This window comes from Saimiri boliviensis, chromosome 3, assembly GCF_048565385.1.
Source record: "Saimiri boliviensis isolate mSaiBol1 chromosome 3, mSaiBol1.pri, whole genome shotgun sequence".
Classification (NCBI taxonomy): domain Eukaryota; kingdom Metazoa; phylum Chordata; class Mammalia; order Primates; family Cebidae; genus Saimiri; species Saimiri boliviensis.
The window spans coordinates 134,083,473-134,111,356 of record NC_133451.1 but is presented as its reverse complement, the minus strand read 5'-3'; the positions used below and the strand labels follow the sequence as shown (position 1 = coordinate 134,111,356).

General features: G+C 35.8%; 1 protein-coding gene across 7 annotated transcripts in view; it reads left to right on the top strand.

Moving 5' to 3' along the window:
- The window catches only part of GUCY1A1 (guanylate cyclase 1 soluble subunit alpha 1), a 70,146-nt gene that overhangs the window by 2,721 nt on the left and 39,541 nt on the right, over window positions 1-27,884 (top strand). For 4 of the 7 annotated variants that reach the window (XM_074396792.1, XM_074396794.1, XM_074396797.1 and 1 more), the window contains one exon: window positions 26,658-27,024. In XM_074396792.1, the coding sequence (XP_074252893.1) occupies window positions 26,770-27,024 (255 nt within the window). In that variant the 5' untranslated portion in view covers window positions 26,658-26,769. Of the gene's footprint in view, window positions 1-8,266; window positions 27,025-27,884 lie in introns of those variants that run through there. The other 3 variants (XM_074396793.1, XM_074396796.1, XM_074396798.1) reach the window with 2 other exon arrangements.

The window sequence follows — 27,884 nt, the reverse complement described above, 5'->3', positions numbered from 1 at the left end:
ATTCAAAGAATGAGGAAGGAAATATAAAATTATTTTATTTATTTATGGCAGTCCCAAGGACAAAAGAAGTGTGAAAAACTTCCCAATGCTTAGTCCTTATAACTCTTAAAACTATGGCTTGTTAAGACATGTTGAGAAGCTATTTTAATATTTCACTACAAACAAGTGATAATATTAAAATTAAAGCATATCTATTACACATACATCAATAAACTATTTTGTGACCTAATTTTAAGAATTTTGTCACAGATCTTTTTCAACTAAACTTGAAAAAAATTAAACCTTTATCTAACATCACTTTTATTGACACATTGCAATATTGTATAACTGAATTTTTTCAGAAACTATATATGGGAAATTAAATCCTGCATTTACATTTGCTAACAGTTAATGATTATGGAATGAGGAGAATATTTCTTTCTTTACAGGTTAATTTAAAATAACATGATATGTACCCTCATAATTTCTAATTTACCTTTTTTTAGAAATAAATAAATAAATATCAAATTAGCCATCAGAACCAATCTCAACAAGTAAGGGGAAATGGAAAGGTAGGCAGTATTTCAACAAAACAAGCCAAAAAGTATGCCCATTGATAGGAAAAAGATTTTGGAGGACGTGGTTATTCAGAATGACTTTTTCTATGTCAGATTCACTAAACAGTTGCTTGGCTTTTATTTGTGAGACTATTCCATTTTGAAGGCACTAGTTTTTATACTGGTGAGTTAAAAATATTTACCCAAGCCACTTTTCTTAAACATTTATATTTATTACTTTTTGTACATTTGTAAAAACAAATATTTCTTTCAAAAGTATCAATAATTAAAAATATTTTTATATCTTGGCTATCTACATTGATTCTGCAATAGTTTGTTTTGAGTATCTACATCTTGACTTGATACAAGAGCTTTTGTCAATGATTAGTTACTTGGAGTGAAGTAAATTTCCTGGGATTGATTTACTTAGGGTAAAATAAATTTCCTGGCTATCCTGAATCATATCTGCTTCTTTAATTTTTTTCAGAACATTTTGAAATGTCTTACTTAACATATATATATATATATATATATATATATATATATATGTGTGTGTGTGTATATGTGTGTATATATATATAAATACATATATATAATACATATATATAATGTATATATTTATTTTATATATATGATGTATATATGTATATATATTTTTATATATATATGTGTGTGTGTCTGTGTGTATATATGTATATATACATATATACACACATATATTTATATATTTTATTCTGTCCTGGATTCAGGTCAATAGGCTTCATCTTCCAAGCCCACAGAAAGAGAGAATGGCTACATCTTAAAACTTGAGATCCTCTGGAACATGTTCTTCCTTGCCACAAGAATGGGCCTCACAGCCTGTAATTTCTAACTCCTCTTATCTGGCATGCTTCTGGCCATTAATAATATTTCATTAAAACAAAACCTCCCTTTTATAAAATTGAAGGCAACTCAAATTAATTAACTCACATACCAAGCCCTCCATCTCACCATGCTAAGAATTAGCAGGAAATCAACACAAGACAATGGCTTTGAAAGTGAACGCCTTCTTGTTGAAAGCAAGTGAGGCAGACCCATTTCTTAATCCTGACCTTTTTTTTTTTTCTAGGCCCAGCCTATCTATTTATCCCCTTTTGCTTTGTCACACATCACTGAAAGCACCTGTTTAAATGTCTGCATCTCCCACTAAATTCAACTCTCCTTCAGAGTATCCAATACGGTATCCATAGTGGTTGGCGCATAGTAGGTGTCTAAAGGGCTTAACACTGTTGTCTTTCTTATTCTTGAACTAAGGTTTGTTTATGCCTTGATGCTACCAGATGGGGCTATGATCTTTGTGACAGAGATCCTTGTGTGCTCTTCTGTTATATGGTTGGTAGCCTCTTCAGAATTGCTTGTAAACTGTTATTTATTTCACCAACCATTTTAACTCTGCTCAAACCCTTAAATCTCTTGCCACTAGAGCTACTGGAACCTGCCTTCCCAATGTCAGCTTCACTTTTAATGTCTGTTTTATCTTCCTTGCTGTGGATTTAGCTGGACAAAGAGACATAACTGCATCTTGTGGCTACCAACTGCTTCACTCCTGTTAGTGTATAGTATACTTAGCAGTGCTATGCAGTTATTTTATTCTTTTTTGGTTAATTTCATATCAAATTCTCCATGGTACACATTCCGGATTTTCCCAGGTTTTCTAGTCGACCAAAATTATCTCCATGCTTCATTCTTAGCAGAGGACCACACTTTTTAATTCACAGAGAATATTAGAGTCAGTTTTGGCAAATTATTTGTCAACACTCGTCTTGAATACAGTAAGCATTTCTTTGACCAGGTCTGAGCATAAGAACTCTTTTCTTATATTCAACTATCAAACTTGTCTCTTTAATACCCGTATCTTTAATTTGTACCTCTTAGAGTATTTATACAAAATGCTTTTACATCTAACAACTCTTAATAGTGTCTAAGTTAGTATTCAGTTCCTTCAACCCGTGCGTGTTTAGCATGGGTTGAGCGTCTCATCGTGATCGGGGCTTTTCTCTTTTGGATGCACTTCTGTTTTTCTTAGTGTGATCCCCAGAGTTGAACATAGAGGACCATCCTCTGATATATTTATGTCCTCTAGATACCATATAGTTAATCAACTTGAAATCTATTCTACCTTACCCCCCTTTTTTCTGCACTCATACAATATTGTTTAATTTCATGTCCTTTTTGCACATTCTTCTGAAAATACACTTCTTTTCCCAACCTAATTTTATGTTTGGCCACTTGATTTGGGGCTTTTCCAAATACTTACTGCAATTAAATTTAATCGTTAGCGTTAGTTAGCCTATTGTTCCAGAAAGTCAAAGTCTTCTTGAATTGTGAGTCCTTGATACAGATTATCCATTTTCTCCAATTTAGGGGAATTAACAGGTTTGATCAGGATGTAATTAACATCTTCGTCCAAGTAACTATCTACAATGCTGAACTGGAACTACCTTGGCATTCTCCTGGACACCTGCCTTTAGATAGACTCCCGCTGTACATTAGTCCATAAATTATTCTTCTTTATAAAGCTGTTCAACCAGTTACATAGTCAAATAACTCTTTGAAGTTTACATTCCTTTGTGTGGCTTAAGAGAGTATACTGAGACAGACTTGGTCAAATTCCTTGCTGAAATGAGTTTCCATTCCTGTAGAATATATGTCAAGTAACGGCTACTGAAAACAGAAGGAGATAACTAGGTTAGTTGATAATCGTGATAGGTTCCTGTGACCTCTCGTTAGTTTATAAATAACAGCACTTCACATTTGGAATGCTTGCATACCATGTTTTTAATCTTTTCTTTGGAATAGTATCTGCAATTAATGTCCAGCTCTCTAAATTATAGCTGATAGAATCCACCTTTCCAAGTTTGAAAATTGAGACAATGGTTGGACTCTGTTAACAGTTCTCTGCATCACAGTATTTTTAAAGATGGCTTGAACAATTCCTTTATTGTATCTGCACATGCTTTCAATATTTTGTAGTGTAATTTCCCCAAATTAATAAATTTAAACTCATTTCAAATGTTTGATAGCGTTCTATCTTCTGGACCTTAAATAGGTTATTTTTAGTTTTGTCTTACTTTTATAAGTACAGATATGATATTCTTAAGGAATGGATATGAAACAAAATAAGAACAGAGTAGTTTTCCTGTTTGTTCATGTACTGTGATTTAAATATCTTTATCCAGTGCACTCATTTTGTATCTAGTAAAAATGCCATTATCACCCCTTTATCTGGCAATCACAGCAAAAATTAAAAGGGCATTTTTTCTTGTTTTTCTAAGCTTCAGCTTATTTTATGTCTTATATTTCATAACACTCTTCTTAGAGACTCAGCCACTGTTTTGTACTTCCCTCAATAAAGTTTATTATGGTTTTTGCTTGCCACTGACGGAGACACAACGCAAAGTTTATGACACTCCTTGACTTGAAGGAATTTAAAGTCTGCATGAACAAAACCAAGAAATGGTCTTAGAATTATACATGTCAGCACTTAACAGTGAGCGCAATATTTGTAGAAGAGTTTTAATATGTTTGAAAGAGTTTGGGAGAAGGAAGAGAGTTTGGTAAGATGGAAATACTGAATAAGGCTTTCCGGAGGGTATCTAAGACTTAGCTGAGTTTTCAAGGCAAGATCAGGATGTTGGACATCATAGGCTCTGTAGGATTTAAATATGGCAAATAGTAGGAAGAATATTCTAGACAGAGGAAAGGAAATGATCCACTGCAGGGATCAGATGTGTTGGGGGTGTGTGTGTGTGTGTGTGTGTGTGTGTGTGTGTGTGTGTGTCTGTGTGTGTTTGGTGTGTTGTGTACCCTGTGTAAGGTGGAGTGGGCAATGCTGAGCCTTCCCAAGACATAGCTTTGAAGTATTTCTTTGTAGAGAACACTACTTTTCCATTTCTAGATGTGAGACCCATACCTAATCATCTTGTAGATCTCAAACTAAGCTCTACTTATTAAAAGCTTTCCCTGACCTTCCAAACCTAAATTGCATACCTTATTATGTTTTCCTGTAACACACTATGTTTCCTCTGTCAAATTATTATGACAGAAATAATTGCTTGCTGAACTTTCGCTTATTTGACTGATACTTGTGGGAAGAGGTACCATTTCTGTTTAGTTCCCCATTTTATGCACAGTCATCTAACACAAGCGTTCAATGGCTCATGAGCGCTCAGTGAAAATGTGTGCTATGATGAGCCTACTCAGAGCAGTGAAGTTATATGGAGAATATTTGTAAATACATGTTTAAAGAAGGGTTGGGTTACAAGTCCAGGATTTCCTTTCTTTATATGCTTATTCTATAAGATTTTTTTCTATGTTTAAAATGTATTTATTTGCTTTTACTTCTTAAGATTTTTTTTTATTATTATTAAAAATAAAGAAAAAAACACATACCTTAGCCTGGACCTACACAAAGTCAGGGTCTTCAGCTTCGCTGTCTTCCACTGCCACATTTTCTCACTGGAAGGTCTTCAGATTCAATAACACTTATGGAGCTGTCCTCGCCTTTGATTACAATGGAAAACCTCCATTGCAATCTGGAAAGCCTCCAGAGGGAATGGCCTGAGGCTGTTTTATGGTTAACTTAATTTTATAAGTAAAACTAGTATCCTCTAAAATAACAATAAAAGGCACAGTATAGTAAATACATAAACCAATAATATAGTACTTTCTTATCATTATTAACTTTTAATTGTTTGTACTATGCTTTTATGTGACTGGTAGTGTAGTAGGTTGGCCTGGAGCACACCTCCACAAGCATTTCAATTATGCACTGTGCTATGACACTAGATGGCTAGCAGTCTCTAAGTAACGGGATTTTTTCAGCCTCATTATAATCATATGGGACCATGATTGTGTATGTGGTCCATAGCTGAAAGAAACGTTGTTATTTGGCACATGACAGTATATGCACTGGAATTGTTAGCTGCTTATTGTTCTCAATTTGCAATCACGTTGTAGCTTCAAATATGCTCATTATCAGTAGTTAAATGATATGTGGTTTTTATTCCATTATTAAGTTAATAAAACATGTGATAAGGAATTTCAGTATTCCATAGTATAGCATGAACTTTCCAATTGTGTATTTGTGGTGATAAAGATAATATCAAGATCTTTAGTGCAATGTGTGAAGAATTTAGAGAGTCACAAATGCAGCATCAAAAGAAATTTAGGTAAATGTAATAAAATTGTCAGTACATGAGTTGTAAAGCAAGATACTCATATATTAAATTAGCACTATACATTTGTAAATATGATTAGCAAAAGACAGGCTTCCCAGTGAAAAAATTCTTTGAGTAAAATTCTATTTCTTAATGTTTTAAAATATTTGCAGTCACTAATTGTAAGTCATCTTCCTTTTTGTCCAGCTCTATTCCAAATAACAATTTAATACACCACAGCCTCTATTTCTGATTCTCTTCTGTGTGACTGGCTCAGAATAATTCATAAGCCCTTGTTTCATCTTAACGCTAACAAAAATTCAGCAGTGGTAGGTAGGAGCACTGTGATATGTGCTGATAAGAGTTTATACTTTGGAGAGCAAATTATCCTGATTAAAGTCACTGCTTCTCTTCTCTTTCTCCTCTCTTTGAAGCTATGACAGTTTATCCTAACCTAGACTGGTCACAACCTAAGGCTTGCTTGCTGGCTTGGCTGATAGCAAGGACGTTGTATATGGGGGATATCACAAGGCCACTTTCATAAAAATTGCTCTCCCACTTTGTCCTGCCCCAAGGCTTAAATCTTCTTTGGATTGATTCAATCCTTTAGAGTATTTCCGGAGTCCATAAGATACCTGTTTTACCCAAAAGAGCAGCACAATCTGGTTACCCAACAGCAGTAGTTACTTTTACTATGTTGTGTTCTGCCTTCGGTCAAGAGCATGACACTTGGGCGTAGCTTTTTAAAGTAAAGAGAAAAAGGAAACTGAAAGGGTCAGTAATGGGGCATAGATAAGTAAATGAGACCTAAATAGAGTGTATTGGGCAACAACACAGGGCTTAAATAAGAAGAGGAAGAACAAAAGAAAGTAAAGACTGTCCTAAGAAGAGCCGGTTTTGTTTACGCTTTTGTTGCCTATTAGTTTTCTTCTTTCCTGGGGATGGTTGGAACATTTTTCCACATCGGCATGTTATGGCCTTGATTACCTACCTAAATCAAGCCAGAGGAAAATCAGTTTAGTTATTTTTATCTTAACATTGGATCTGTTTCAGCGTGTACTGGAAATTAGTAGTTGCATGTTGTCGCAGTCTATTTTGTACACCGTGGAAAGGTATATGGCTATGTTTCTTTACATTCACTGTGCATGATAAATACTAATTGGTCAGTGACTGTAAGTCTCAAGAATTTTTGCCACACAGCATGTGTTAAAACGCATTTTAAGTGGTGTGGCAGCCATGCAGTTTTCATTACTTTAAGTGGGTAATCTGACAGCTGTATTTTACTGCCTGACTGCAGCTTTATTCTTGATCATTCTCTTCCTTAAATACTGTGTTATGGTCACGTTATCTTAGCTGCAGTTTATTCCCAAGTGTTTTGTCGTTTTCACGTCTTTGTCTTTTGCATATATATTCTGCTCCTGCAAAGCCTTATTTTGTTTTCTCTGTCTTGCTATTTCTTATCATTTTACAAAGCTCACCTTAAATGTCACCTTTTCAAGGACACATTTACCAATGTACTGTACAGGGCCACATGCAGATTCTTCATGTCCCCATCACAGCCTGTCATGATATCACACTGAACTGAGTTTGTGTGGTCTAAGTCTGTCCACCCAAACCTTTACTCAAAGCATTCCTTAAGGAACTAGTATTGGCTTGTTTTTATTTCTTTGTTTTTGTTTTTAACCTCTGAGATCTCATCCTTTAGAATGTAGTAATAGGTGCTTAATAAATACTTCGGGGATATGTGAATGAATGAATGATCAGATGGGTTGATGAAAGATTCTAAGTGGAGATTAGGTAATGTGATTATAAGAGAAAGGTCCTAAAGAATGCTTAGGAAAGGGATGGATCCTTTATTCATACATGATTTTGTTGATCAGCTTATATGTAGCATCACGGTCATTTGGAAAATATTGGTCCATTGAAATCTACACATTTTCCAAATGGTGACACACTTTATTATACAGTGTCAAAAGTTAGCCTTTGTGGCTGTCATCACCAGTCTTATAAGGAAGTTTTAAGTGTTGGATAGCTATAAGCTCACAATGGCAGTTGTAGATAGTGCAGTTGTGGGTTGAGAAAGTTTTCCAGTTTCCTCTTTTTAAACCAAGAATCCATCCTTAAATATAAGAAAAAAATCAGGCAGGGCACGGTGGATTGTGACTGTAATCCCAGCACTTTGGAATGCCGAGGTGGGCAGATCACCTGAGGTCAGGAGTTTGAGACCAGACTGATCCAACATCAGCCTGGATCACTTGAGGTCAGGAGTTTGAGACCAGCCTGGTTTCACATTTTTAGTGAAATGCTGTCTCTACTAAACATACAAAAATTAGCCAGGCATGGTGGTGGGTGCCTAAATTCCCAGCTACTTGGGAGACTGAGGCAGGAAAATCGTTTGAACCTGGGAGGTGGAGGTTGCAGTGAGCCAAGATCATGCCACTGCACTCCAGCCTCTCTCTCTCTCTGTCTCTCTCTCTCTCTCTCTCTCTCTCTCTATATATATATATATATATATATATACACATATACATATATATGTGTGTGTGTGTGTGTGTATACGTGTACACACACAAACACACACACACACATATACACACACATCCCCCAATAGATTTGGTCTTAAATTAGAATAAATATTAAAATCTAAAATAACAGTTTATATGAAAAATTAGCAAAGTGGAATTATTTCTTCTGTTTACATTTCAGACCAAGAAACACTTCAAGATTTCAAAATGATAAATTATTAGACAATAATTAAATTACAAACATTATAGCAGGTATCCTGAAAGGAAAAATCAAAACAGATGTTCTGAGAACAAACTGCTCTAATCTCCAAAAAGGTCCACTTATACTTTAAACATACTAAGATAAAGAATTCTAATCAAATATAAATTTCATTAGCATGATTACTTCATCACACGTCATGTAGTCTCCGGAGAACTCTACTGAAATCTGTAAAAGAATGAGAATGAAAAAGGTGCATCGTATTAGAGAGTTGTTATGAAAATAGCTTTGACCTTGCAGATCCTGTAGAAATGTCTCAGGGCATCCTTAAGAGTTTGCAAATCACATTTCAAGAAATGCTGCTTATGTCAAATGTGACTTGAACAAGGTAAACACAAAGCTGCTTACAATAATTTTATATCAAATCCAGTTAATCATAGTTAACATTTTTTAAACACATGTTACTTTCCAAGCATTGATACAATTGCATGACTTTAATCAAATCCCTTGAGGAATGTTCTGTTCTCATCACTGTTCTACAGATGAGAAAAGGGATGATGCACAGAGTAGTTAAGTCACTTGCATAAATATCATACATTCAATTAATAATGGAACTGGTATTTGAAGCCAGGCAAGGTTCACACTTCTACTTACTGTGGTAATTACTATGGTTACCTTTCTGCCCACATTGCAAGTTTTCCTGATGGTTTATAAACTAGCCAAGTTTTGCTGATGAACAATAGCATTTGTTAAATGTCTAGCATTTTAAGAAACTCCCAAACTGTTTTCCATTCCCACAGATAGTCTATGAGAATTCCAGTGATTCCACATCGTCAATAACTCTTGACATTGCCAAACTCTAGAAATTTAGACATTCTAATTGGTTATTCTTTAATAACTAATAATATTGAACATATGAAAAAATGTTTATTGACTGTTTTATATCTTCTTTAATGAATTGTCTATTCAGATTTTTTTGCTCATTTTAAAATGGACTATTTTATTTTCTTAATGAGTTGCAACACTGTATATTCTGTATTAAACTCCTTTCCTGGTATGTGTTACAAGTATTTTCTTCCAGTACCTGACTTGTATTTTTGTTGATGCAATCATGTCTTTCAAAGAGCCAAAGTATTTCCTTATTTTGATGAAGTCCACTTCACCATGCTTTTAAAAATATTTCATGCCTTTTTTTAAAAATTTAAGCATCTTTGCTTCAAACCTGGTCACAAAGAATTTCTTTTATGCTTTCTTCTGTAAGTTTTACAGTTGTAACTTTTGTATTTAGGTTTAAGATCTGTTGTAGTCTGTTTATTTTGCTATAAAAGAATACCTAGGGCTGGATCATTTATTTTAAATAGAGGTTTATTTGGTTCAGTGTCCTACAGGCTTTACAGGAAGCACGGCATGTGAGCATTTGCTTCTGGTGAGAGCATGAGGCTGCTTCCACTCATGGCAGAAGGTGAAGGGGACCCAGCGTTTGCAGAGATGACTCAGAGAGAGGAAGCAAGGGTGAGAGAGAGGAGATGCCAGGCTTTTGTGTAACAGTCAGCTCTTGGAGGAACTAGTAGAGCAAGAACTCATGCCTATCATGAGAATGGTGCCAAGTCATTCATGAGGGATCTGCCCAATGACCCAAACATCTCCCATTTCACTCCACATTCAACAATGAAAAACCGATTTCAACATAAAGTCTGGAAGGTTCGAATATCCAAACCATGGCACGGTCCATTTAGAATTAATTTTTGTATATGGTATGATGTATGGATAAAAGTTTATTTCTTTTCTTAATATGGATTACCAGTTGTTCCAATGGCATTTTTTATTAAAAAACAAACAAACATATTTTCTTTCCTGATTTTATTCCCTTGACAACTTTGTTGAAAATGCAATTGTGGATCTCTATCTCACTGATCTCTGCGACACTCCTTTCAAACTGATAACTCACTCTTGATTACTACTGTGACTTTTTAACTTTGAAGTGGGTATATAAGTCCTTCAGTGGTATTTTTCTTCTTGAATATTAATTTGGCTACCCTATGTCATCAGTGAAAGCCTCATTTTGTCAATTTTTACTAAAACGATGGCTTGGATGTTGCTTGGAATTGCATTGAATCTCTGAACCAATTTAGAGAAAATTTGTACCTTAACAATATTGTACATGGTATATCTCTCCATATATTTAGACCTTCCTTAATTTATCTCACCAATGTTTGTAGTTTTCAGTATAAGAGTCTTGTAAGCCTTTGGTTAAATTTATTCCTAAGTATTTTATATTTATTAATGTTATCATAAATGAGTTTTTAAAATAATTATTTTCCAGTGTTCATGCCTAGTACAGAAGTTACAGTGGACTTTTGTATATCAATCTTGTATTCTGAAATAGTGCTTAATTTACTTCTTAGTTCTAGTTAATTTATAGATTCATTGGGAAGTCCTACATGAACAATTTTAAACGTGTGTGTGTGTGTGTGTGTGCGCGCGCGCGTGCACATGTGCGTGTGTGATCCTTGAACAACACAGGGTTTAGGGGTGCTGACATTCCTGCACAGTCAGAAATTCACATAAAAGATTTGACTCCTCAAAAACTTGACTACTAATAGCCTTCTAGAGACTGGAAGCTTTACTGACAACATAAACAGTTGATTGACATGTATTATACATTACATACTATATTCTTACAATAAAGTAAGCTAGAGAAAAGAAAATGTTACAAAGAAAATCATAAAGAAAGAGAAAATATATTTATTATTTATTAAGTGCAAGTGGGTCATTATAAAAAGTCTTCATTCTCATTGTCTTCACTTTGAGTAGGAGGAGGAAGAAGATAAGGGGTTGGTTTTACTACATCTGGGATGGCAGAGGCAGAAGAAAATCTGCATGTAAGTGGACCCATGCAGTTTGAATCTGTGTTGTTCTTTTATCGATTGGATACACACACACGTGTGCACACACGCACACACACACACGCATGCACGTGTAAATCTGCAACCTTTTTGCCTTTTGTTTAACTTACTGCAAAAGGTAGGACCTAACTTCTATACACTATTGATTAGAAGTAGAGAGAGCAGGCATCTCTGCCTTGTTCCTGAATAATAGTGGAAAAATGTTCAGTCTTTCATCATCAAGTATGACTCAATAATCATAGTTTTCATACATGCTTTCTGATGGATATTTTTAAATGATGATTGCATAGCTTTTCTCACTTGTTCTCATTATTAGGGTTGGAGTGGGAGTCTCTTGTGATTTTCTGCAATTTAACTAGAAGTCAAAGTCCCTGTACTTTCAACTAATTTTTGTGCTCTGTATAGTATTTCTTTTTACAGGAAGCTACAAATATAGGTAACTAAAGGGAAAGATTTCTTATCCTCAAAATCCTTTTCTCAAACTTGCTGTTTCCCAATCCATGAATTTTAATGTAATTCATACTCAGTTACAGTATAGTATTTTATCACTATAACTCCTATGTTCTTCCATTTCAATCTACTATTATTATACAAAATTTTGTTTTAAAAGCCATAAGTATCTTTCTAATTTAAAAATCAAATGGTGTTTTCTCAATCCCCCTTCGCCTCTTCTGACTTGTGACATACGCTTCTTTTGAACATTTGCCCTCTTTCATATTCATTCTCATTATACTTTTCTAATTACTGCTTCTCTGTCAATAGTCATAATACCTTCTCCAGTCCTTAAACATGAGGATTTCCTGGAGTTCTAAATTTGGTTATCTTCTCTCTCTACATGTAGCCCTTTGATCTTAAACAGTTTTAAGTAAACTCCTGACTATAAGATTTCTGCTCCAGGGAGGAGCACAAATTCATGTCTAATCTGTTATACACTTCTGAAGTAAATACTGCAATTTTCAAAAGCACTTGGACCTGAGATTCCCCGCTAACAGTTCAAGATCCATACATCTAAAACAAAATTCAACATTCTTTCTCTCAAGCCTACTGCTCGGCTTCTGTTACCTGTTTCCATTAACGGTAGTATATTGTTCTAGACAAAACTTCATAGTCACCCTATTCCTCAGATATAGTGAGTTGCCACATCACGCCAACTTTAATTTTATAGTATCTCCAGTAACCATCTTTTCCTGTCTCTTTCCCACAATTTCCTTCATATCTTGTTTTCACTTACACTGCTCTTTCTCTGTGGCATGCCCCTTGCCAAAAATCTTAATGTTCAAACTTTAGTCATTTAAAAAAATAAGTTCAAATTCTGTACATTCCAAGAAGTCTTCCTTGATCATTCTTTTGCCACCACTGCCTAAACCTGATTGATTATTTCTTATGAACAGTTTTAACCCCATCTTTATTTATTTTCACTTTTTATTATAGCTATTAGCTATTTAAGACAATTTCTTATATATGCATAAGAAATTTCAGTGTGTGTGTGTGTCTATATATACCCCACTCATATCAGGCTTTGAAGAAAATTAAGGAAAGGAATATTTTTATTCTTTTATGTAGCTGGGTAAATTTGAATTATAAATGGATTATTGACAATTCATTTTAAAACTTATTTCCAATAAGCAAGACATTCTAGAAATTTTGATTTAGCTTTCTTTTATTTGTATTTTATGGTTTTCTGGATTGTATTTTATCCTATATATTGATTATAACTAATAGTATAATATTAATATATTTTATTGAAATTTGTTAATATTAATTGAGTGGCCAAATGATGCTTGATTCTGTGCTAAGTGCTTCTGATAAGGCAATGAAATATAGGAAATATGGATGGTTTTTCATTTAGCTGATTTCACAGGAAAGTGAAAAGGGAGGATAGGATATTACGTGAGTATTGCTGACTTCTTTATCAAGCACAGACCCTGGAAATGCATAAACTTCTATGTATAGTGAGATTTCACTTTTTCAGAAAAAAGTTGAAAAATAACACTAATAAGTAAAATAGAAAAAGAGAATATATAGGAAAAAAATTTCTTGTCAAGTTGTTTGTCACTTACATAGATGTATTTGTGTCTTCACATACAAAGAGTCCAGGAAGATAAATGGAAAGGATTGAATAAATTTGGTAATAACAATTTAGGTTGCCTATCTATATCACTTCCATGTTTATAGTAAATGACTCAGAGCCAGTAGTTCTGTCTTTCAATTTCAGCAGAAAATAATTATTGGCATTCCAAAGTTGGATAAACTGAGTCCTGCATTAGCTGGTTTGATTAAGGCTGGAAAATACCAAACTTGATTTAATGACAAAGACAGGTTAATGAGGAAGATTATTTAGAAAATGTCTTTAGAGATTTGAAAAGGGACAAAAGATAGTTTCTCAAGAAAGTGCAAAAGGGGATGAGAAAATCATGAAAGAGTCCAGGGCACCATTTTAGAAACTGTAGACAGTCAAAGCAATTTTATAGTGTATGTTAACATTAGCATGATATGTAGACAAACGGTAACCTTCTGATTGGACTGAGATGAACTAGTTATGTTCACCCTCAAAAGATAGCAAAGTGTGGAATTTGAATTAAAATAACTGTTAAGGTTTTCTCAGTACATTCCCTGCAGTGGCTGGTGGTCCACAAAGAGAGGAGGCCTTCTCAGCATTTTCAATAGAGGAGGTGATCAGGGTATACTGGGTGAACTCCAGGGTTGTGGTCAAACTGCCTGTGTTCCTGTCTCACCTATATGCCTCCTGAGCTTTGGGGTTTGGGTCACATCACTGAAATCTGCACTCTGTCATCTGTGAGTGGAAGGGATTGCAATAAATAATCTCTAACTCCTCTTCCAGTTCTAAACTTCTGTTATGCTATGCAAATGACTCTGTATGTTGACTTTCATGTGAGAGGTACTGAAATTAATAGGAAAAATTGTTTGGTCTTTCTTTCTTTCTTTCTTTCTTTCTTTCTTTCTTTCTTTCTTTCTTTCTTTTTTTGTTTGTTTGAGACAGAGTCTCACTCTGTCACCAGGCACCAGGCTGGAGTGCAATGGCGCGACCTCGGCTCACTGCAACCTTCGCCTCCTGGGTTCAACCAATTCTCCTGCCTCAGCCTCCCAAGTAGCTGGGACTACAGGTGCGTGCCACCATGCCCAGCTAATTTTTTTTTTTGTATTTTTAGTAGAGGCAGGGTTTCACCATGTTGGCCAGGATGGTCTCGATCTCTTGACCTTGTGATCCACCCTCCCAAAGTGCTGGGATTACAGACCTGACCCACCGCGCCCGGCCTGTTTGGTGTTTCTTTAAACTTTACCTATTTTGAATCAATTAGATGGCAGAAGGCATTAAAAGAATATAGCTGTGGATTTGGATTTAATGGGGAAAGACTCAGCCTTTCTCAACATATATGTATACTGCAAAGCACATGTTCAGAAGTCAAAATTCATTTCTAGTAATGATTTCTTCTGAACTAAATCATTATGTAAAAACTGGGTAGAATTGAATTTATGTTGGAATTTGCTACATGTCTTTTGCTAATCTGGTTCCAGCATAAGCATCAAGGATCTGTGTCCCAGTGTTGTGATAAAAGTTCGTTTCCTGTCTTAAGAATCAGAAAGTGCTTTACCACTGGTCTGAAAAGTAGAAAACGCACCAGACTGCCCATCAATTACTGATACCTCAGTAGCCTGTTCCCCTAGGCCACCTCCAAAGAAACATCTGTGGAGTCTCCAGGCCTCTAATCTCACTCTTTCCTTCACTTTTATGAGATTTTCTCTAAGGTCATAAAATAAAATTTTTCTGAGAAATGTACTTTGTCAAAGTTTCTTTGTCAAAGTTTCTTCCTCGGCTTTGTTGTAAAGATCCTTTAAATGTGGCAGAGAAACCGACAGTCTTTTTAGCTGCCTTTCAGTTCTTCTCTGATCCCTAAAACTAGAGTGGCTCAAAGTAAAGTTTTGAAAGGGAGTCTCTTTAGAGTTCATTGAGACCCTGAAAACATCTCTCATGCCTTCATTTTGGAAATATTTAAGCTGCATTATCTTAATCGACATGCCCAACAACCTGATCTCTCTTTTTCTTCTGTACTCCAGCAGATAAAATTTAGTCTTTGTTTTCCCAAATTATATTTATTAGTAGGGGAACTTTAATAATAATCACTGTGATATGTCAAAAGCTCGTGGTTTCTCAAGACAACTCCGCAGCATGGGCTCTGTAGTTAGATAGGGTTGGGTTCATTTCCTGTTTCTGCCGCTCACCAGCTATGGCCAAGGAGAAGTCACATGGTCAACCTTTCAGATTCTTCTTATGTAAAAGATACTAAAATATACAAACACACACTCACACACCCTTCCCATAAGATTGTTTGAAGATTAAATAAGATAATGTATGTGATGTCCCCAACAGCTCTTTAAAGCAGCAGTCAGTCAACAGACCCCATCAAGGGCAAGATAGTAGCTACTTCAGGCTTTGTCAGCCACGAGACCTCCATAGCACTAACTCAGCTGCAGGGTTTGAACACAGTAGCCATAGACAGTGCATAAATGAGTGAGTGTGGCTGTGCTCCTATAAAATTACTTATGGACATAGAGATTTAGGTCTCATATAATGCTCATGTATCACAGAGTGTTCTTTTGAGTTGTATTCACCGTTAAATAATGTAAAGATGGTTCTCAACTTCTCAGCTAGATGAAAACAGGTAACAGACTGGATTTTGGCCCACAGGCCATCATGTGCCAGCTCCTGCTTTAAAGGCTCCTGAGCTTCTGGTGTTCTCCTGCATGGTGGCTTAGCTTTGCCTGACCTCCCTCAGCCCTTCTCTGGCTTTGGCAGCTCCTCCACTGCCCGAGTCTCCCCCACTGATACATTTGTCCCTGTTCTCCTTCTGTTTTTGGTTTTGGTTTTTTCTCTTTGCTGTTCCTTCTGTAGCCAGGCCTACGCTTCATTATGTGTTCTTGATTAGGTTTGGTAAGATTCTAACTCCAGTAGTGCATAGAGATCTTAAGTTTTCATAGCTATGGAAGTTTCTGGTCTTTTCTCTCAAAAAGCTTGAGAAAATTTCCAAAGGCTGGATTAGAAGAACTGCGAGAGTCACTAGTGTCTCTTATTCCAGAATCTTCTTTCCAAATATGACAAGTTAGAGTCCAGCCAGTTTGTCTTGCCTCTACCACTGGGTGAGTTCTGTACTTACAGGTCACTCCTTCCTTCCCGTCGAGGATAAGACGACCTTAGTATCTTCTCATTGCTTAGAATGGTAATTCAAGTGTTCCACAGGTCAATCCAGAGTCACTTCACTTTTGTCAGGAATCCTTGTGTCTCTTCCTTTAACTGGACTCTGAGTCACCTGTCTTGGTTCCACAAATATCTTAGAATGAACTGCCAATTACTGTATCACCTCTGCTTGCTCACCACCTAAACGTTTCTACCAAACTAACATGGAGAAGGTAAGTAGATTAAAGAATTATCACTGAGTCAATATTTAGAAGAACAGTTAGCAATAATTGGAGCCAAGATTTTTTGTATAACAAATACTAATCATTTCTCAATATGGCATTCTAGGAAAAGAACATCAGATACCACAGAATTTCTATTTAAGCTTGGTTGTTATGAGATTTTGTTTTGTTTTCAAATTTCCACATTGGGAATAATATGAATTAATAAAAAACAAGGTGTACTTCAATAGCATAAGGCTGCTTGATTTATAAAACTGTTTTGGCTTAATGAGTAGAAAATGAGGTTTAAAATTCAACATAGTAGCCCAATTTTTACATTCTAATATTTCACTGAAATAATTAGATATACAACTTATTATGTAATAGAATTAGATAAAACCAAAATGGAATCTTTCTACTCTACGCTGTGCTGCAAACTCTATTATTTTATAATTCAATAAAAAGAGCCCTAACTATTGACTTAGATACAGCTTTCTTGGTATTCTGTAATGCTCATCAAGTACAGATTGTTTTCTGTATTTGTAGGATCATGAGCATTTGATATATTATCAGAGTTCCCCTAAATAAGATTTGATTCGTGAAAGAAAGTTTCATAGGTATAAAACACTACTGAATCTTCCTGAGAAGATAGACTAAATTGTCAGTCATTTATTTAATAATTTATATCAGCAGGATTCTCTTGTATTATGAAATGAACATTAACATTTGGTTGTATGTACCAAAAAAAAAAAAATTTTAGGACTGCTCTGAAGTTAGCAAGCAGACAGTGATCCTTTTCTTCCTGTTGTAAGAAGTTGTCTAGAGAACTGGTAGAAGAGGCATCACAGCTTTCGTAAGGAAAGTGATTTAAGTCTTGATCCAAGACTGGACGTTTATCTTGTTTAAAAATTATGGACCTATGGATGCTAGGCAAGACCAGGCACTTTACATATATTATTCCAAATTCTTAATTGAACTCTGTTACATCATAACTTTACTATTTTATATGTGAAATAACAGAACTCATGAAGTTATGAAACTTGTCCACTGTCACACTACCACTGCATAGCAGTTGTGATAGTCAACATGTATTCCTGCCATAACTGATGGCAGTGCTTTTCTAAGTGCTTTCTATTTATTGCTTTGTTTAATCTCACAACACATTTAGGAGATTGCTGCTATTATTATCCTTATTTTTCAGATGGAGAAAATTGAGGTGAATTTCAGTTAAGAACTTGACTAACATCACAGAGCTAGCACATGGGAGAATAGATGCAGGGAGCAAATACAGGCCATCTGTTCATGTAGCCTAAGCTTTTAACTGCTATGCCAACTCCACTGCCTCTGGGCACAACTGGGCATGGCACTTACATTTATGTGAATCCAGCCCGCCAAATTATGAAGTCTCCGTCATGCAAATTATCTGCATGAGACACACACACTCATATACACACACGCCTGTATTTCTCAGATGTGAAAACTCACCATTATAGAAGAGGAAAAATAAGAGTGTATATGTTTTAAGTATGTATGTGTGTGTGTGTGTTTATGTATGTCTACGACATCAAGGATATAGAGAGTGTACTTCCAGGCCTTCCTGCCTGACTGAAATTTAAAAGAAAATGGAGAAATTATGATGTCATGTAATCATCAAGTTCATTATGTCACCTAAATGAAATCTATCAGTTGGCACAATTATTTAATCATCAAGGATTGGTTTTCGCTTTAAAAGTTGCATCAGATTATTTTACCTAAATCCTAATATACTCTGTGGAGTCTCAGAGAATGTGGTCTTGTTGAGTGTTTCTTCCAGGATGGTAAGTTGGCTTTTCACCTTATCTGCAAATTTAAATCAAACATTGATGAGAGTAGAGGTATTTTTGATATAACACAATATAGATGTTCTTGGAAAACTCCATGTGTTTCAAAACTCTTCACTAAAAGTAAAAGGACTCAGGGGAAGAAAATGTGTTTGGGTGAAATCACTCACTACTGATGAACCCTAACAAAAGCAACAATAAAAAAATCCCCCGAAATACAAAAGTTCCGTTAAAAGACATATTGAATTCAAATGAATATTGCACCTTGGTAATTGCAGGCCTTGACTCAAAGGGATAAAAATGAAAGGAGTTGGTGGGAAAGAACTGTACGAAAGCCTTGAGTCTGCTGAGTTATGGAGACAAGAGAAAAGTAAAGGGAAACTGTGCCATCAGTGATTCCATGTCAGAGCATATGGCCAGACTGGGGACCATATGGTCCAAGAGGAAGAGCGGGGAGCAAAAGTCATCTAGCATGCCGGCCATTTTATCCTGACAATTATTTCCCCAGCGATAGGTGTGACTGACATTCCCAGAATGCACAGTACTTATCTGAAAACAGAAAAAAACAAAATGGCTTTTTACAGAGTAAAAAGGAATCACATTTCTTCCTTAACTCATTTCATAATCATTAGTATATTTACAGTAAGTATATTTTAAAGTGCTAAGCCTCTGTAAGGAACTGTTTTTAGCAATGTAACTATGATGAGAATCATAGAAAAAGATGCAAGAAATTGTTTTATATGTTAGAGGGAAAAACCATTGAAAAGCTTACCTGATTTCCTCATCATCGGCATGACGCACCGTAAGCAGTGATGATACTTAATTTGAAGATGTTTAACTGCGTGTCTTCAAATTGTAGTGACTATCACACAGGAGAGTTTTACAAATATATTTTAGGATTTATAATCCCAAAGGTTTTGCTCTTAAATTAGTTATAAAACATTCTGTAAATACTTTGTTATAAAAACTGAGAAAAAAGTGTTAATTCAAGCAATTAAAATCTTCCTGTTATAGAGTGTACTGAATTTTGCTATTACTTCAAAGATGCCGCAGATTTGCTTCTTAAATCTAATTTTAAAAGACTATGGATTGCACTCATCTTATTTTAAGATTTAATGTAGCTTATTAAACACAATTATGTCCAGCACTACAGTTTTATCAAGACAGTTGCTGTCCGGCAAATCGGGGACCAGGAGGACTCCAATGTGATTATTGAAAGTGAGGTTGCTGCTGTCTTTAGAGTTGACCTCTTTGTTTTGGGAGAATTATCAGTATGGGCTCTTGAGTTATAAAAATTTAAGGTAAGCATCCTCCCCCTTAAAAATACCTTGAGACACCTCATGCTTACATGGAGATTCAGCCCATTAGGAAGGTGAATGGCCTGCTCAGTAACAGAAATTGGAATATTGGAATGAACAACTTCTGGGCTTTTGAACAAGAAGGAGAAATTGCTTCCCAAAAAGAGATTTTAAGAGGAGAGTTGGAGTAACCCAACTCCCACAGGACGTATAATATTTGAAATCCAAGCTGTAGGCTTGGTTCTGATTGAATAACCAAAGTCATGGGCAATGTATTATGAACTATTTTGATTGTGCCCTATGGTCCCCAGACTTTTTTCTTGGCTGTGGTTTTGAGAAGTCAAGTGAGAGAAATGCATCTTTCCTCTGCTTTGGCCTCCACACCCAGTTAGCAGCCCAGGCCTGTGGATTCTCTCAGAATTACTTCTGCATTGGTTTATTTTTCCCCCCAGGGTCACTGTTTTTGCCCGACCCATATCTACCATCTGTCCCATTCTGACCCATTTTTCATTCTACATTCAAATAATCTTTTAAAAATGCAATCTAATTAATTTGCTCTCTTGCTTCTTAGTCGTTTAGTTGATTGCCCTTAGAATACAGTATTACCTTATTTAATGTTGTTTGTAGAACACTGCAAAATCCTGATCTCTGTATATTTTGTCTTTCACCACCATTACCTTGCTCTCTCTTACCTCGTTCATGCCTTTGCTATACTGGAATTATTTCCATTGCTAGAACATTGGCTTCCAAGCATGGTGCTCTTTCTGAAACTCATTTAGCCTGGCCCAGGTCAGTTGTTTCTGAGGGGACTAGGCTCAGAGCCCTGATTTCCATTCCCAGAGCACTATATCCCTCCCCTGTTTGCAGCACAGGCCACGCTTGGAACGGATCCATCAGAAATAGTTTTCCTTCTGGATTGCAAGTTCCTTGAGAGCAAGGGGTGTTCTTTGCACAACACTCTTGTGTCCTTGTGTCTAGAAGAATGCCTGGCACAGAGCAGGACATCCATAAATATCTGTTGAAGAGGAGGAAAAATGAGCAAGTGAATGAATGCATGCATTATATAGAAGACAATCCGGCGATACCAAGGAATCTGTTGGAATTGAGATTATTAAAAAGAAAATGCAGATGGATGGAGAATTTATGTTAAAAGCCAAAAGAGTCTTGAGCTTTAACTTTTAGGCATCATCAAATTTAATAAGGAGATATCAGTAAGATACTAAAGCAAAAGCCAGATAGTTATAAACTTAAAAATAAATATGATATAAGGAAATGAACACAACCCATAAAGCCAAACTTTCTGAAAGAGTAACAATAAAGAAAGAAGGGTAGTGCTGGAGAGGAATGATAAAATGACGGAGTCTGAGACTTGTTTGCCTCTTTTTAACTTTGCGATAGAGAGAATTGGGTATGATCACCAATTTTTCTACTACTTTCTCTTGCTTTCCTGTTACTTCACAGGGAAAGTTGTGTAAACATTTCCTACTACAAAGCGAAAAGAAACACATTCTAAAAGACTGATTTATGGGATTTTATTTAATATTTTTCAATTTTGGGGAAAGGAAAACTTTCTAACTTTTTAGTATACCAGAAAATTAAGGCTTTTTAAAAAAAAAAATTTATGAAAATAGTTGTTACAATTTGTACTGAAGTGTACAGGCTTTATCCTTACTAAGGCAATTTGCTTTTAAGTTTTCTCCTCCTTTTGGCTACTCGTAAAAATCTGGACTTTTAGGTTTAATCTTAAAAAGCTCACATCTCTTTAATCACAGATATTGGCATGTCCAGTTGCCAGGTCTGATAGTAGACATTTGATAGAGCAAATTGCTTTTATGATGGATACATAATTTTTAGGCTTGCCTCTTCCTTCTTTTCTTTTTTGGATATTTATTTTATTATTTATTTATTTTAACTTTTATTTTTAGTTTAGGGGTACAAGTGCAGGTTTGTTGCATAAGTAAACTTGTGTCATGGGAGTTTGTTGCACACATTATTTAATCACCCAGGTTTTAAGCCTACTACCCATTAGTTACTTTTCTTGAACCTCTCCCTCCCTCTACCCTCCATGCTCCAAAAGGCATCAGTGAGTGTTGTTCCCCTCTATGTGCCCATGTGTTCTCATCATTTAGCTTCCACTTATCAGTGAGAACATGTGGTGTTCGGTTTTCTGTTCCTGGGTGAGTTTGCTCAGGATAATGGCCTCCAGCTCCACCCAGGTCCCTGCAAAGGACATAATCTTATCTTTTTTATGACTGCATAGTATTCCATGATGTATATGAATGACAATTTCTTTATGCAGTTTATCACTGATGGGAAATTAGGCTTATTCCACATTCTACTATTGTGAAGTGTTTCAACAAACATACATGTGCATGGGTCTTTATAATAGAATGATTTATATTCCTTTGTGTATATACCCAGTAATAAGATTGCTGGGTCAAATGGTATTTCTGTCTTTAGTTCTTTGAGGAATTGCCACACTGTCTTCCACAATAGCTGAAGTAATTTATACTCCCACCAAGAGCATATAAACATTTCTTTTTCTCCACAACCTTGCCTGTCTCTGATATTTTTTGACTTTTTAATAATAGCCATTCTAACTAGTGTTATATGATATCTCACTGCAGTTTTGATTTGCATTTCTCTAATGAGCAGTGATGTTGAGCTTCCTTTCATATGATTGTTGGTCACATGTATACCTCCTTTTGAAAAGTGTCTTTTTCTAACTTTTCATCTGTTCCTTAAGATCTGCTTTTGGAGAAAAGTGTATCAGAGAGTATGGTAAGGGATGCTTTTCTTGAGTCTACATGACCTTTTTACATGTAGTAAACAAGATATTCCTGCTTATTTAAATTCTAGGACAAGTACGGTGGCTCATGCCTCTAATCCCAGCACTTTTGGAGGCTGAGGTGGGCAGATGATCTGAGGTCAGGAGTTCGAGACCAGGCTAGCCAACATGGCGAAACACTATCTCTACTAAAATACAAAAATTACCAGGCATGGTGGCAGCACCTGTAATCCCAGCTACTTGGGAGACTGAGGCAGGAGAATTGCTTGAACCCAGGAGGCAGAGGGCCATGCCACTGCACTCCAGCCTGGGAGACAGAGTGAGACTCTGTCTCAAGAAAAAAAAAAAGATGTTTACACTTAATTAAATTCTATAATTTAAATGATTGAGGATTTGATGGTTGCCTTACTTAAACAATAATCTGTCTCTGATATTAATACTAGGCCAGTAGCTGGGTCATTATTCTCACCATAGCAGTTAATCACTCACCAGTTAAAGAGAGAGAGCATTCAGTTTATTTGGAGGCTGTTTAATCATCACCTTCTGGGATGACAAGTACCTCTTCCAGTTTCTGAGAACATCGTATTCCACTGCTTGCCGAGGCCTGTTGCCAAATTTGTTATTTTAATTTATTTGTTTTTCCCTTACCATGTTACTACCCTTTCTACAACCAGCTATGTACTGAATTCATCAACTGACCAAACCGTTTCTGAAGTTATTGCTAACGTTACCCATAAAAATGTTCACTAGATTAGTTGAGGCGTATTCTGTATTCCTGGCAGGCAAAAGCAAGACAAACAGACTTCCAAGGTATCAACACTGCATGCATCTGCTTCATAGTGTAATTCATCAGTTGAGCAGATGAAGAATGCTAATTAGTTTGTTTATACATATGTAATTTAATGAGACTAAACACTTAACTATCTTAAAGTAAGCACAACTTGTTTCCTGTTAGCTGTTTTTGCTTTAATTAAAAAACACTGTTCAGTACATTTCCTGGAAATTATAGTACTGTGCAGTACAGGAAAAGGAATTATTTCAAAGAAAGTTGACTAGTAAATTGTATACTGCTGCAGCTGGATTAAGCAGGAAGATAAGAATTAAAATATTGGACTTGGGTACCAACGTTGAAATCCAGTGTGAATGAGAGAGATTATGTTTAATGGAAAGGTCTATTATAAACTATATGATGGCAAACATCTAAGTCCAATACTAAAATTCTAATATATGCCAGAATAACGTATTTTAGTAATAGTTCTATGCCATCCTCAGATCTAATCTATAATCTTCCATTTCTTATTGTCTTCCTTTTGTTTTTGCGTATCCTCTTCTGCTAGTTACTGTGGTTAGATTTTGATACAAATAGTGGCATTCAGTTAATATAGCTCTTTTTCCTGAAAATTAATATAAAATAATGGCACTATTATTTGTATAAATAGTTATTTAGTTTTATCTAATACATTGTCTTTGATTACTTTCAAGTTGTACAGAAACGGGATCCCAGCCAGGCACAATGGCTCATGCCTGCAATCCCAGCACTTTGCAAAGCTGAAGCAGGAGGGTTGCTTGAGCCCAGGAGTTAGAGACCAGCCTGGGCAACATAGTGAGACCTTGTCTCTACAAATAATGATGAAAAAAAAAAAAACAAAAAAGAAAAAACCACCAAACCTCCTTCCCCTCCACCAAAAGTGGATCTACATAGGCTGTTATTTTTGGAGAGAAGTGACTAGAGAAGATGAGGAGGTAACTTTGCTTCTATAGTCAAAATTACATTTTAACTAAAATGCTTTAGTTAATTTACTCAGCTAATTTTACAACCAGGGGTCAGCAAACTACCGGCTATGTTCACAGCCTGTGTTTACATTTAAGATTGTATTGGAACACATCTCTGCCCATTCCTTTGTATAGCATCTCTGGCGGCTTCACGCTGCAATGGTAGGGGTGAATAGCTGCATTAAAGACCATGGAACATGCAAGGCTGGCAGTATCTATTCTCAGGCCCTTTACAGAAAAGGTTAAAGCACTTTTAAAACTTAAAGCTGATCACTGATTTAAAGCTTAAAGCAGAAGAGAAGTTATTAAACAATAATAGAATTATGTTGAGATGTAGCAAAGACTAAGAAACAAATATTTATTACATTAAGTCCCCAAACAAATATGGGTCAAAAAAAATCTAAGAAAAATCCTTACATTTTCAGATCTTGTAGAATCTAAGTAACCATTCCCCTTATCTCTATATTATCTTTGGACCACTTCAGTAGTCTATTGAGATAGAGTGTTCCCATTCTGTTCTGGCAGAATAAATTTTCTACTCATAAACGCATAGGATTTTTTTTTTGTCTTTTCTCAAAGATTCATAAATTTTACATGAGTGTAGATTTTGGTTATAACTTTAGGTAACAGAACCCTGGCAGCTTCTTCTGGCCTGCCAGCATCCATAATCTTCCTCTATACCTAATGTCCCATGACATCCCACAGGGATCAGATACCGAATTTAGCTTCTTTGTTTGTCTCAGTTCAGAAAATGAGTTGTTCATTGTTCTAAACTTGTTAGATGACTTATCCATGACAATTTACAGGCTGTTGCTTATACACACTGGGAATATATTAAGGGCATTGAGGAGCATAGAAAAGAAAAATACTAATTGAACTCCAACTCTGAAGATTCAAATATAGGACTGTATCCTGGATGATTCACATACCACCAGCCAATGAGCAGGAGAATTATGTTCTTGACTGAATTTTAATATAAACTTATAAACCATATTTTCAAGATAAAAATCTAATCTTTTTAAGATTATTGGCTCCATAGTCAGATGGATCTTCATTGAACCCTAGCTCTGTCATTCTCTGGCATTTCAAATGAGAGAAAATAGCCTAATCTTTTGAGCCTCTCACCCACTGGGGATAAAATACCTGTGTTATGTGGTTGCTGTGAGAATTAATTTTAAGTATAGAGTTCCCGGCGCTGTGTCAGGCACATAGTACTTAGTATATGTATAGTTTAGTAAATGCATGTTCTTTTCCACTTTTTGTTTTTCTTCCCCAAGAGTAGGAAACAGCTGGTAGACCCAGTTAATCAAGATAATTAGTATTTTTGATGAGCTAAATTCACAGCTTGACATTTCCAATAACAAATAACTAATGATAAATGGGTTGTGAATTGTGAGAGAATTTACAACCACAGCATCAACAAAAACCAAGTACAGAGGACAATATGCTGGAATGGCAGTGCGTATGATTTCAGTAGGAAGTGGGTGGTTTTTGACTCACTGCAGTGCTACCTAGATTTGGATCCAGGGACACCTGCAAATCCCATGGCATGTTCGTAGGGATCAGGAATTCTGATTTCTTTTTCATTGTGATGATAATATTCTTAAATTCTTTGTTTAGAGTGATGAAAATTTTCTTTTGCCGTAATCATCTTCATGGAACTTTTTTTTCATTGAACTTTTTTCTTTTTCAATCTAAATCAATGTTTGAAAACATATACTTGGGGACTATTATACATATTATTTTCCCTTAGGTATTTTTGGAAGCCATTGGTTTTTACTGTTCTGACTTTTCAGAAAGGAAAGCTTAATGAGAATGTATTAGTACAAGCATTAATAAAACATAGATTTAAATGTGGCTTTTGTCATAAAACCGTGGTGTCCCACTCTTGTGAAATCAAACCGGACAGGTTGGGTACAAAAAAAATGGAAATCAGCAGCTGATGCTAAGGACATTTGGGAAAAAAATGTATTTTGTTTTAAAAGTTGAACTATTAAGAGCAAGTATTTTACTAATATAGTGAAATTCACACAAAAAATCTTTGCCCAATGTCTTGCTCATTTAATAATTGGAATTTCCAGCAGAATTTTTTTTAACTTGAAAATGACATGACCGTTGCTTTTTCTCACCTGTCTTTTTCTGTCTTCATCTGTGCATAACGTCATTCCTCTTTCCGTTCTGACTTTTTGCTGCCCCTAGACATCCCAGTTACCAGTGTCCTTGAATTGATAGTGACTTCTGTTTGTCAGTCTCATATAAGAACTACAGCTCATCAAGAGGAGATCGCAGCAGGGTAAGAGACACCAACACCATGTTCTGCACGAAGCTCAAGGATCTCAAGATCACAGGGGAGTGTCCTTTCTCCTTACTGGCACCAGGTCAAGTTCCTAAAGAGTCTGCAGAGGAGGCAGCAGGAAGCTCAGAGATCTGCAAAGCAACCGTGCCCATCTGTCAAGACATTCCTGAGAAGAACATACAAGAAAGTCTTCCTCAAAGAAAAACCAGTCGGAGCCGAGTCTATCTTCACACTTTGGCAGAGAGTATTTGCAAACTGATTTTCCCAGAGGTGAGTGCTTGCCCTTTAGATTTTGAAATTGTAATACTTTGAAACTGTAGAAGAATGTTTTTCTCAGGAAAATTTAAACACTTGCTTTCTCACTTTGAAGGCTACAATAAATGTAGACTGTTTCCTTGAAACACATAAAAATATTCTTTTAAAGCAATTGTGTTTAATCTGAAAATGTTTATGATCTTGAATTTTCAAAATAACACTGTATTCTGACAAACTTTATGATTTGGGGCAACTTGGAAATTCCTCTTCATCTCAGCTTCCTTATCCATGAAGTTGAAATAATAATGGCAACCACCTTCTAGAGTTTTAATGATTTTTAAGTAAAACCATCCATAGCTCTTGCCATACCATAAGCTATCAGTAGTTGTTAGCTATTATTTTAAAATTAAGTTCGGCAAAGAATAACTTATTTTCTGCTGGAGTTTGGTCTCTTAATTTTAAAGAGTATCATTTGATCCCTGCCGGTTTTCAGAGTTTGCCTATCTATACCTGTGTATAATAATGACATAATAATTAGCTCTGACACTTCTTCAAATAGCCCTTCAAGCTCCATAGCGTAGTGTCATGTTGAGATCTGGAGCAGCTTCTGTCAATCCACCTTTAAGGAAACTTCTGGGAACAGAACATAGACTGAAACAGGTCAAACGTCTTAGGAATAGAGGTGATGTAGCCGGGCGCGGTGGCTCAAGCCTGTAATCCCAGCACTTTGGGAGGCTGAAGCGGGTGGATCACGAGGTCAAGAGATCGAGACCATCCTGGTCAACATGGTGAAACCCCGTCTCTACTAAAAATACAAAAAATTAGCTGGGCATGGTGGCGCACGCCTGTAATCCCAGCTACTCAGGAGGCTGAGA